This window comes from Triticum aestivum, chromosome 3B (assembly GCF_018294505.1).
Source record: "Triticum aestivum cultivar Chinese Spring chromosome 3B, IWGSC CS RefSeq v2.1, whole genome shotgun sequence".
In the NCBI taxonomy this organism is placed as follows: Eukaryota; Viridiplantae; Streptophyta; class Magnoliopsida; order Poales; family Poaceae; genus Triticum; species Triticum aestivum.
Genome location: NC_057801.1, coordinates 23,084,564 through 23,097,523, shown reverse-complemented (window position 1 = coordinate 23,097,523; position 12,960 = coordinate 23,084,564). Strand labels below are relative to the sequence as shown.

The window sequence follows — 12,960 nt, the reverse complement described above, 5'->3', positions numbered from 1 at the left end:
GAATACACACAACAAAAAATCATTCGGTCACTGTTGACACATTGACAACGGTACAGGAATGATTTGTAATTGTAAGCACGAAACCGGCTCGTCAAGTCAATGGAGGACGGGGCGACTCTACGGGCGACGCCACGGACGGCCTCATCCGCCGGGGAACGGCGGGTTGGGCGCCGGTTCTGGGCGCTGTTGGACGGATGACTCGGACGGCGAGGAGCCGCCGGCGAGTTCTCCGACGCCGTAGGACACGATCTGCGAGGCGTTCAGTGTTGGATACTCCGAGAACGAGGTGGCGTTGCTCGTCGACTTGGCGATCCCCCATGACGATCCGGCTAGGCTGGGACTGAAGGAGGAGGATAACGTCGAGATAGTCCGCCGAGTCATCCATTGTCGTACAGCGGCTTCGGCGATCCGGCCTTGGCGCGGTCCTCTATCCAAGGTGAGTCTCCCCAAACCTACCTTGTCAGATTTTTTTGAGGCGGGAGCTTGGAAGATGGTTCAGAGAAAGAAGAAGAGAAAACCACCAGCGGCGGCGGCGGTGCCGGCACCGGCGGCCAGCCGGTCGGCTGAGATCCGCGGATCCATCGTTTGAATTTTTTGCTGGGCTCTGTTGGGCCCGATGTGAATGCGGTGACTGGGGGCCGGTCTGCTGATGGGTTTTCGGCCCAGCAATTGCCTAAACAGAGTGGGCCGGCTTAGCTGGGTATGAGGCCCAGGCTAAACCGGACTCCGCCTCTGTTGAGAGCACCGGCCCGTGCATGTTTTCGATCGATCGTTGATCGCAATACTCGTCTTCGCCGCTTCCTAGGGTTCGACGACGCTATGCGGTTCCGGGCTTGCCTGCGTGCGGTCCCGGGCGTGCGGCTCGTATTCCTCCCCTTGCGACCATGGCTGGGCGGGGTGGTGGTGCTCCGCCGGGTCCGAAACCTCCGGTGGCCGCCGGGACTGTCCGGCCGGGCGTGGTGGTGGTGCTCCGCCGGGTCCGAAGCCTCAGGTGGTCGCTGGGTCCGTACCGGCCGCTGCGGGTCGAGGTGGTTCGTTGGGGCCTAGGCCGCCGACGTCGAGGCCGGTCGCTCCGACGCCCGCGCTAGCTGCTGCAGGGCATGGCAACGCGCAGGGGCCTAGGCCACCGCCGCCCGGGGCAGCCGTGGCGGCGCCTCGCAAACAGACACAGGCGCATGGGCAGCAGCCGCGGGCTGCGCTGCCGCCGCACTTCGTTGCAAGGCCGCCACAAAAACGGGCTGGGCCGGTGCAGACGCACGCACCGCCGCCTCAACCTGTGCATGTGGGCGATGGAGGCGCGGGACATGTTCGTTCACCGGTTAACCGCGGTGGTAATGGACCACCTCGGGGACAATGGGGTGACAATGGTTTCAATGCTTATGGTGATGGCCAACATCGTGGCTCGTCGGCGCCGGGCGGTGGGCGTGGCTATGCATGGCAGAGTGATGGAATAGTAGAAAGACCTTTTTACGGACCCCAGGGAGGCTTTGTTGAGGTGGCATCTGGCCCAGATTACCGGCAGAGAGGTGGCTACCGAGGTCATCGTGGTGGTCGCGGTGATAGGAACCCTTACCGCCAACCTCCACCGCCTGTCGTTGTGGAGCCGACAGCATCCTCGAAGGTGGCTGCTTCCGGACAGACGCCGGAATTGTCCGGTCAGCTTATGGATGCAGTGACGGCACTGGCTAATGCTGAGGTGCCTGAGACTGAGCCCTTGGTGACGGGTGATGTCGGTGCCGCCGACAAGACAGATGCTGATAGAGCTTCCAAGTGGGCTCGTAAGAAGGAGAAGATGTTGTGTTATTGTTGTGGTGAGAGGGGCCACTTTATAGTTGAATGTGTGACTGAGTTATGTGATACATGCCTCAAGCCAGCGCATGACACGGGGAAGTGCCCGATACTGCGTGATCAGATGCCGAGTATTACCATTTATGGAGTTTATTGTGCCGAGTTGATTTTTTTGAGTCTCCTAGTGCGAGGGAGATCCCAGAGGAGCCCCAGAGCACGACCACGGGGTTGTCAAAGTCACGAAAGGTGATGTGTCTGAGGCTCAGATTTTGCAGAGGCTTAGTGAGTTAGCTCCAGGTAATTTTCAGTGGGAGCTTATTCGACTCGAGGCCAATATGTATAAGGTTGACTTCCCTACAACAGAGGACTTGGAGCGTCTTCTGAGTTTTGGGTTGTGCAGAGTACCTGACACAGAGTGCATCCTTGAGTTTCATGAGTGGAAGAAGGTAGAACCACAGGGCAAGCCTCTCACTCAGGTCTGGTTGCGATTCTCGGGGGCTCCATCGAAGCCGCTTCAGGATGTTTGGGTCGCTGCTAGCTTGGGGATACTGGTCGGGAAAACCGAGAGGGTGGACAAGGCCTTTACCCGAGCCAACGGGGTGGCTTGACTGCTGGTGAGTGTCCTGGACATCGAGTTTGTGCCTGACGTGGTTCAGTGGACACATAGGGGCCAGGTATAAAACCTTGAGATTGAGTTTGAGGACACCGATCTTTTCGTTGAGGCTCCGACAGGGACTGATGTGGATATGCATGATAAGGATGATGGATCGGGTAATACGGAAGCGCGAAGGGAGGATGTTGGGTGTGAGTTGTCCAACGGCCCTGGTTCTGCCTCACAGACGCCCGGGAATGGGGCTGCACCTTCAGCTAAGGTGCCTATGAGTACTCTGAGATTTGGTTTTTTTGAGCCAGCTTCTGCTCCTCCTAGGTTGTGGAGCCAGCTTCTGCTTCCTTCCCTAGACTTTGTAGAGGTAGATGGCTCTCCGGATGCATCGTTCTGATGCAGAGGTCGGGGATCTCCCCCTTTTCGAAAAAATTGTAAGCACGAATCGTGGATGGATCCGACGCTAGTTTCTCATTTCGCCTGGAAGCCAATCTGATGAAGAAGAGTGAGGTGGAGTAAACAGGAGTAATTAATAAGACATGCACGCAAGTAAACGCAGTCTTTAGCACCGAAACTACCATGATACGCAGCGGTCCGGGACCAACCCAACCATGTCCGCACGAACGTCGTACACCACCTCCGTCGTCTCCTGTGCCAAGGTGCCGATGACCGCCGCGACCCCGGGCGGGTAGACAGCCCATGCCGGCGCGGCAAACGCGAGGCACCCTGCCGAGAAGACGTAGTCGCGGTCCTCGAAGTACATCATCTGCCGGATGCCTAGCTCCAGGCTCGCGCCGCTGTCGAACGTAAGCGTCACGGGCGGCACGTCGATCTTCCTCAGGCCGGTGAAGTTGTAGCATGTGTCGAGGAAACCCATCGGCGGCGCCACCGGGTACTGCGCCATCTGCTCCTTGAACTGGTCGCGGAGGGCCGCATACGTCTCCGGCATCAGGTAGGTGAAGGTGGTGCGCAGCGCCATGAGCGCGTCGCCGGCAGGGACCGGGATGACCGGCCTACCGGTGCCTAGGCTTAACCCGGCGAGCCGGACGAAGTACGAGTTGGGAAGGGCCGCGTTGCTCCGTAGCGGGGTGTAGCTCACCTTGCGTCCTGGGCCTGGCAGGGGTGCGCCGATGGAGAGGAAGCCCCGGTCGGCCCTAAATGTCGGCAGGCAGTAGGAGAAGGCCGCCGTGTCCGGAGACGAAGGGGCTCGGGACGGCAGTGAGTGGCTGTCCCGGCCGAGATCGAGAAGGCCGGATGAGCGGTCAGACGTTCTGCCGCCCATCTCCATGCAGTTGGCCCTGAAGTTATCCACGGTGGTCGGCGTGGACGGCGAGAACGTGAGCGTGTCTGTCACGACGGTGACACTGGATATCACGGCGCCGTTCTTGGCCACGGCGGTGCTGGCGCAGCTGGGTCCGGAGCAGGCTTCCAGCGGGCAGTTCGGCGAGCCGCACGGGACATGGGCGACGGAGGAGGACCGGGACGGGTCGAAGGCGCCTGGCTTGCAGTTGCAGTGGAGGAGCGTGGCTCCGCCGGCCCCGGCGTCGAACCCCACGGTGAGGTTCTGCGCCGGAGTGCCGTACCCGACGACGACGTGGTACTCGGACTCGGACGTGCCCGGGAGAGTGACGAGGGGACTGCGGGGTCTGCGGCTGACGGGGAGGGAGTTGGGTGGCGGTGCGTGCTGGGCTTTGTAGGCCTCGTACCGGGCCTGGGTGGAAACACCGGCGTCGAACTCGAACGTGAGCGTGACGGAAACCAGGAGAAGAAGAAGCAGCAAGTGCACAGAGGAAATCATGGCTGGAGTCACAATTGCTTGTGTGTAGGCTGCTGCCCATATATACATATATAGGACCCGCGAGCTCTTAATTTTCATTATATTGTAGAGTGCGGTGGTGAACTGATGGTGATTGATTGTCTCGTCCCTCGTCCCATGCATATGGTATGGAGAAGATGATGATCGGGATTAACGCCAGAGCTTTGCTGGTAGAGAGGAAACAGAGGCATGCATTTGGCAAATGGCAACTCTCCGGTCCAAAAAGAAATATCAACACCATGGTGTCCTCGTCATTCTTGGAGTTGTCGATCGTTCATGTCGCCATTCCCATGGCGGCAACGGTGGTCTGTCCATGGAGAACCGACGATGGATGCCCAAAGGAGAAGGTTCGTGTTTTTAGGCATAGCACGAAGCTTCGCTTCAATTTATTCATATATGCATTACATCAGATAGGTGGTGGATGATGTTCATGGTTGCTGATGTATAATGTAGTTCATTTCAATGGGTGTTTCGGAGCTTGCATTTTTTATCACATACTCCCTTCGTCCCAAAATAAGTGTCTCAACTTTGTACTAAAGTTAGTACAAAGTTGGGACATTTATTTTGAAACGAAGGAAGTATCATTTTATGTGTGTGCAATGGTGTTGATTGTGTGTATCCTAATCTTGTAGAAGCGGCGTGCATACTCACGATGTTTGTATTCCCTTAATGCGGCAATATGAGCCAATAAACCACCCTTTATCAGAAAATAACCACGTGAGATAGGTGATCGAGCAACAAAAACTAGCCAAGTTGAGTACCGTAATGGTTGACGTGGCAAAAAGATGCCACAATGGATGCCGAGAAGGCTGGTGTTTTTAGACATAACATGGTGATGCTGCTGCACTTTATTTTTATTTTTTTTTGGAAAAGGGGGTTTACCCCGGCCTCTGCATCAGATCGATGCATACGGCCTCTCTTATTAATGAAATAAAGAGGTTCAGAACATAAGTCTTACAAACAAATGAAAAAAGGTAGCACGTAGCTCACACAGAGCAACGACTAAAAGACACAAACGGGAAAAGCCACAAACCGGCTGGCATAATATGAGGTAGGTAAACTAGATGCCAATCCTATTACATGATCGCCATCCAAACCGGTTGAAGATATCCCGCGCAACCGTCTCCCACCGGACAGATCCAGTAACCAAACGCTCCCTGGCCTCCGTCGGAGTGAGTAAGGACCAAGTATGGATCAGCGCCGTAGCCCGGAACAACACCTGCAAAAAATGAGTATTTGATGTCCTGTTAAAAACCAAGTCATTCCTGCAGTTCCAAATTGCCCATAATAACGCACATACTCCTACACGAATTTGTCTGGCTGTTTCGGGCTCCGTCCCGAGCAACCACGCCCCAAAAAGCGTGTTTACCGATCTCGGTGGAGTAATATTAAAGGCAATTTGCACGGTGCGCCACAACCCTTGTGCCAACGGGCAATCAAAAAATAAATGTTTGATAGACTCATCCCGATCACAGAAGCTACACCTAGTAGATCCTGTCCAGTTGCGCTTAACTAGATTGTCCTTTGTAAGAATTACCTGTTTATGCACAAACCACATAAACACTTTAATCTTCAAAGAAACCTTAACGTTCCAGACTACATTGGACGTAGGTATCACGGATGAATTAATGATATCAGACTTGACCGTGAACACCCCAGTTCTAGTTAGCTTCCAATACAACTGGTCGGGCTGAGGATTTAGCTGCACCTCCATCAGCCTACGGACCAAGTGAAGCCATGCTTCCCATCTCGGTCCAGCAAGCACTCTTCTAAACTGGATGTTAAGGGGAATCGTCTGCATTACTGTGGCCACAAGGGCATCCCTATGCTGAACAATACGATACAGCGCTGGATACTGAGAAGCCAGAGGCGTGTCACCCAGCCACGTATCCTCCCAGAATCGCGTATCAGCTCCATTACCAACAATACATTTCGTTCTGTTAAAGAAAGTGGATTTAGCCCTCATTAGCCCTTTCCAGAACGGCGAGTCTGTAGGTCTCATAGTGACTTGGGATAAAGTCTTTGAGTACAGATATTTACTCCGTAAAATCTGCGCCCATGTTGCCTCTGTCTCAGAAGACAGCTTAAACAGCCACTTACTCAAGAGGCACTTATTTTTAACTTCAAGATTTTCAATGCCAAGTCCTCCTTGGTCCTTTGGTCTGCAAATAATATCCCATTTGGCCAATCTATACTTCCTCTTAGATTCATCACTCTGCCAGAAGAAGCGAGACCGATAAAAGTCTAGTCTCTTCCTCACCCCAACTGGTACTTCGAAGAAAGATAGCAGAAACATAGGTAAACTCGTGAGCACCGAGTTAATGAGAATCAACCGGCCTCCATAAGACATGAGTTTTCCTTTCCAACAACTTAGTTTTTTCTCAAATCTATCCTCGATGGTCTTCCATTCAGCATTCGTTAACTTACGATGGTGTATTGGAATACCGAGATAAGAGAAAGGAAGAGACCCACTCTCACATCCGAACAATTGTGTATAAGCTTCCTATTCGTCTTTGGCTCTATTCACATGGAATACATAAAGTAAGGGATCACATAGCTAACAAAGATCGCAGGGTTACGAAGAGGAGGGGAAAGTAGATTGAACTAGTCCACAACAGTATTGCCCACAAAGTAGGCCCATTAGCTCAATTCTCACGGTCGGTCAAGAGATCACCCGGAGTGCTCTTAATCTTCACCTCTAGGGAGGGATAGGAGGCAAATTGCCGCAAGCACTACTATATAAGCCGCCAACCAATGAGATGAACCATTCACACATAGTATATGTTTTATCTTGAAACATATTATTTCCATGTAATAGATTTTAAAAATACCAACAATACCAATTTTAGAAGGAAACAGTTCATATATTGCAGAAAATTGGAACTTTATGTACCTTAATATGAATGTTCATATATTTGAAATGTTTGTAATTTCAGATAGTGAAGATATTTAACAACATAGTTCTAAATTTAAAAATAGTTGTTCATGCACATCTAAATATATGCTCTTGTGACTTTTAAGGAAATGTTCGTGTATTACAAAATTATTAATATGAATTTGTGGACGCAGTTTTCACACAAATTGGAGACAAACTAGGGCTGGGGGCTTTGCGGTACTCCGGACAACAGCTACCTAGGACTCCGATACCCCCCAGCCCATTGAATCCCCCCTCCTACTCCCATTTTCTTCCGATTCGCCCCTTCTCCCCCTTGCTTTGCATCATCTTCCTCCTCCTCCGACACAGCCACTGCACCTCTTCGGCCGTCACACAGGCATTGTCGGACCTCCACAACCAACACCGACGCGCCCGCTCGCCCTTTACGACGGCTTAGTCCACCCAGGACCCGTCCGTGGCCAGGTACACTCCTCCTCCCCTGTCGACGACGTCCATGGAGGACACCACGCCCGACAGGTGTTCGGCCAAATGCCATTGAACTAATTTTCAAACATCATGTCATTTTTTTAGAGTATGAAGGATCGCGGGGTACTCAAGCATGGAAGATGATTTGTTGTGCAATGTGTGGTTGGCCATATCAGTGGATTTCGTAGGCATGTACAAAACGGGGTTCTTCTGGTAGCGCGTGCATGATTCATTTCACCCACAAAACCACATTGCGCTTTGTGATATGCACATCATCCAACAACGAAATATGAGGTCGTTATTGTATCCATGGTATGCCATCCAGACCACCATCATCAAGTATTGTGACATGGTTGCTCGGCTGGAGGCAATGTGGCCATTGCGCGCGGTAGCGGAGATGATCGTAAGCTTTACTTCTTCTTGCTCGACTTTTGGATTGAATCATTCATTCACTGATTATTGCTCTACACATTGTGTAGTCTGTACGTGCTGCCATGATGTATCACAGGATAGAGGGACCACCATTATTTAGGTACATACATGTTGGATGAAGCTGAAGGGGCAATAGGTGTGGGACGACTTGATCCGTTCATGAAAAACTTGTTGATCATTTGGTTAATTTAGTTGAATTTGAACTATTGTTGTACTAGACTTTTTTGCGTGTTATGTATGAATGATTTGTGTTATTTTATATTCAAACTTTGATGAATTACGTCGGGTTGCATGAATTTCGTCCGGTCTGTTGAAATGTGGTTTGAATTGTATGCAGGCAGCGTTGGATGGGCGCCCCCCTCGCATCCATGACCGCGAAATGATCCTCTGTTCGCGAACGGATGCCGAAGCAAATTTACGGATCAGCGTTGGAGATGCTCTAAGAGCGTTTAGATCACTATTTTAGTGATCTAAATGCTCTTATATTATTATTATTATTATTATTATTATTATTATTATTATTATTATTATTATTATTATTTTGCAGAAGGAGTAGAAGAGAAGAGAAGAGTCGCTCTGTCTTCGATTTTAGCCAGGTCCTCTAGTCATTGTTGATCGATCTAGCACCAGGAGACAGTGAACATCTAATCGATGTCTATAGTGCAGCTGTGCTATATCGTCTTTTGTGGCAAACTTTTGATGGTGAAAATGGTGTCACACAAAATAAAAGTCTCACATAATCGTCTCGGTGTGACTGTCGTGGTCGATCGGTTGACACACGTTCTGGTCGCACAGATTGTCAGCTGTAGATATGACACAGCGGAGTTTTTAATGCCTCTGTTTCTTCTGGTAATTTCCCTGTAACTTCGGCACAGGCGGGCGTTAATCCCTATCATGCGACTTTTCCATAGGCACACAAGTGTTGTTTCTTTCTTATCGACTGTTCTGTTTGTAGCGTTCGGGTGACAGATGAAAACATAAAACAAGGGAGATGCCATGCGCAAGGATAAAAGGATGCCATGAGCTCACGACAACACTCTACAGAGGAGAAATTAACATGTTTATGCTTGCAATCGAACCCTATGTGTGTATATATGGCAGGACATCCTCGAGAGCGGATTTTTGGCTCCTGGGAGCCATGGAGGCCTTTTTTTGAAAACAAATCAAAATTCAAACTTTTCGGTTTTAAAAAATTAAAAAAAAATGCAAGTAAACAAGTATGTTATGTCTATGTGTGTAAAATTTCAGAATGAAAAACATTAAATTGTGACCTATACAAAAAAGACAAATTCATGACCTCGGAGGATGAATAGTAGAATGTGTTAAAAAGCCCGCATGTGTTAAAAAGCCCCAGATTTGTCTTTTTTGCACATCCCTCATTTCAACTTATTTTACCCTGAAAATTTACACCTCATGTGCGTTGTGCCTTCATGTATATGTGTTTTTTTTAAAACTTCTTTGAAATGTAGAAATATGAAATTTTATAAAATTCAAAATTTTCAAAACCGAGCTCCATGGAGCTCGGCCTCCAAAGATAATATCCGGTACATCCTCATCCTATTGTGTACTACTACGGTACAGCTTGCATTGAGAAGCCATGGCTTCATCAGCAACTCCCTTTGTGCACTTTTACCTGCTGATTCTGATTGTTGTTCTTCTTGCTCCTCGTCTCGGCGGCTCCTCCCAGTACACCGGCTACACCCGTGGCGGCAAGCATTTCGTCATCAGTTCATCCGACGCACAACGTCCACCACCACCGACGTCCTGCTCTACCATTTCTTTATTCAGTGAATACCTTTGACTCGGTGAATCCCACATGGTCTTTAACCAGACTTAGTACTCCATACTAAATATGAAATGAAACTTTGCATGTATTGCCTGTCATTATACATAATATATATTACATTTCTTCGTGCACTCCGTCGTGAAGGGCATGACTGCGATGCTTGCCAGTCACCGGTGGGGGTGGAACGGGAGGTGGGGATTCAGATTGGGACAATTCCCTGGTCGGCTCCTGCCGGCCGCGACGCTGCCGCCGCCCGAGGGTGCCGTTTCTCTTCCTGGAGACGCCGTTTGGGTCCGCCTCACCTTTTCCCACTCCACAGTCTCTCGGATGAAAACCCTAAGGCGGCGACGACGCTTATGGCATTGTGTCCTTCTTGAAGGCGCCGTCGTGAGAGCTAAGTGGTGCTGGGCACGGCTTGTGTTCGTGGGCAGTTGCAGTTGGCATATGCCCCACTTTCTCCAGGGGGCACCTGCTTCGGGGGAAACCCTAGATCTGGGTATCCCAGATCGGACGATGACGGAAACTATGGTGCCGTTTTCCCTCTTGAGGGCATCGTTTTGGAGCAGGTGCTGTTTGGAAGGGCCCAGAGGCGGAGCGAGGTTTCATCTTCCGCATCGATGATGATGGATCTCGGCCGCATGGTGCAGTGGAGGCTCGACATCCGATGCAGGTTGGTGGACTCGCGCAGGAGGGCGACGCTGTCTGGCGTTGTGGTGGCGTCGATGGCAGAGAGGCCTGGCAGGGTCGGTGCATCAGTTCTGCAGCGTGCGATGCTAACTGAGAGTGTGTCGGACCGGTGTGTAACCTAGTCCAGGTAGTGGCTTGGATGGGGCATCCGGCTTTAGATGTTAGGCTTTGGTGTGATGTCTGTTTGGTATTAGGTCCGGACATTCAGCACACCTTCATCAAGGGGATAGGAGTAGGAACATGCGTTGCGAAGATGATGGCTTCAGGCTTATTGATGTATCACATTATATGGTCTTGTGAATAATCAATAAATGGCTGCATGCATCGTCCAGATGCAGTGGTCGGGTACATCCTCCTTTTCTAAAAAAAGAAAGTTGTAATATTCTTATGTTCAGTGTGTTGACTAACTTGTCTATATTTTAGAACACGGCGGTGGAATGGCAAGACCAGATAGTTCATTTATTTCTTCCGGTAAGAACAAGGGAGATTTGCATGCTTGTGTGTTGACTAACTTGTCTATATTTTTCTAGGAGATGGCGGAATAGCAAGAAATTTGCCCGTACTCCATCAACTAAGCCCATGCTCTCCCCTCAACACGTCTACGCTTGCTCCTCGTGACTTTCTCCGACGCACTGGCTCCATGGTTTTCAATGCCACCGCCGTGATGGACACACTTGCACTCTCGCAAGTGACACAGGAAAACATCAGGGCCATATGCTTGGAGATGGGCAGCGAAACGTCTGAGAGCTTATCCGGCATTCTCGATCTCAGTCGGGACAACCACTCATTGGCATCTGGAGCTCCTTCGTCTCCGGACACGGTGGCCTTCTCCTACTGCCTACCCTCTACGGTCGCTTCCCAGGGCTTCCTCTCCATTGGGGCACCCCGGCCAGAACACTCCCGCCACTTCGTTGTCTACACCCCCCTACGAACCCACACTCTACTCCCCAACATGTATGTCGTCCGACTCACCAAACTAGACGGCGGCGGGGTGGATGTCAAGATCCCGTACGCGTTGCACGCCGGCAACGCTCTGTTCATGCTCGGCACCACGTTCACCTACCTGATGCCGGATACCTATGTGATTCTCCGTGAGCAGTTCAAGTCGCAGATGACGGAGTACCGCGTGGCACCATCGATGGGCGACCTCGACACCTGCTACAACTTCACTGGTCTGACGAGAATGAGTATGCCACCCATCACACTTTGGTTCGAAGGATGGGCATATATTGTCCCCGGCATGGAACAAATGATGTATTTTGGGCGTCGGGGAGATATCTTCTCCGTGGGGTGCCTCGCATTTGCTGCGGCATCGGACTTACCACCAGGGATAACTGCAGTCATTGGCACCCTGCTCCAGGAGAGGACAGAGGTGGTGTATGACGTTCATGGAGGGAAGATGGGATTTTCCCACAAACAATGTTGGTGAAATCATTGACTATATATTTGCACCTCGTTTATTTTACCCTAATGGTCGGATTTCATAAGCTATTTACATTGCAGAAAGGAAAATAAAGGAGAAGATCTATAACTTTACATTACAAAGTTTATTACCAACCGCTAATGAGTGATGTCCTATTTTATCATGAAGGCAACGTCCAGGATGTTGTCCTAGGATTCTTACAAAGAATCTTCGCTTTTTACATTCCACAAAACATGCGATGATCTCTCTGAAAGTTTTCGCCATGATGCATCACATCTGTATTCCCATTCACCTATCTTCAAGTGGAAAAAAACTCATAAATGTCATTGTATACAAAGTATCAATTTAGAACAAAGCCCGAAACCTATAGTTTAAAAACCTAGACCAGTGACCGAACCGGCGAAGCCATCGGTTCAGGTTTTCATCGGATAGATCGCGGTTCATTGTGTGATTTTTTAGGATAAAGAAATATATTTGTATTAGTTTTGTTTTATTCGATAAGGGAGAGATGGTTTGTTTTGCCCATAGTATAACCCTTTTTTTGCAAGCCGTAGTATAACCTTGAAGGTACGGCTTGTTTCCGTGTGACGCATGTTTTCCAATCCGCACTAATGCATGCTCCCATGACTGGTTCAAACGCTCCGGCTTTCTTCTGGGTTTTGCACGAAAACAGGGAAATTTGATTAGGTCACTCTGGTCCGCTCAGGGGTGATCTACAGAGATAAAGAAAGCATGAGGGCAGTGATGCAGATGGATGTGCCCGCGTCATCTGCATAGCGAAAATTACACTAATTCTTGTTACTTTAATAATCATTTTAGTTTAAATTCCCTATTTGTGGACAGTTGTGGACATGTGGATGTTGTCCGTTTGCATCCCTATGCGAGGGTCGTTTGGTTCCGATTTTTTAAAACTATGTCCAAACCCAGCGAATGAGCGGACATGCAAGTGCAAGGTGCACATTGGTTTCAAACACAGTTAGACATATCTAGCTAGCGGTGAGGGCTTTCCAGTGGATGAGTGCCAAGTGAAACTTTACATTTTTTTTTCTTGACTTTTGCCTCC

The 12,960-nt window shown here is 50.0% G+C and overlaps 2 protein-coding genes across 2 annotated transcripts; one reads left to right on the top strand and one right to left on the bottom strand.

Moving 5' to 3' along the window:
* Positions 1-2,920: 2,920 nt before the first annotated feature.
* On the bottom strand, positions 2,921-4,381 carry LOC123064446 (aspartyl protease family protein At5g10770-like). Its single transcript, XM_044487931.1, has one exon. The coding sequence runs from the start codon at positions 4,329-4,331 to the stop codon at positions 2,967-2,969; it is 1,365 nt and encodes a 454-aa protein (XP_044343866.1). The 5' UTR covers positions 4,332-4,381; the 3' UTR covers positions 2,921-2,966.
* Positions 4,382-10,404: 6,023 nt separating this feature from the next.
* LOC123067189 (aspartyl protease family protein At5g10770-like) lies at positions 10,405-11,903 on the top strand. Its single transcript, XM_044490099.1, has 2 exons — positions 10,405-10,570; positions 11,005-11,903. Exons 1-2 carry the CDS (start codon positions 10,405-10,407, stop codon positions 11,901-11,903), a joined length of 1,065 nt encoding a protein of 354 aa, XP_044346034.1.
* Positions 11,904-12,960: the final 1,057 nt, after the last annotated feature.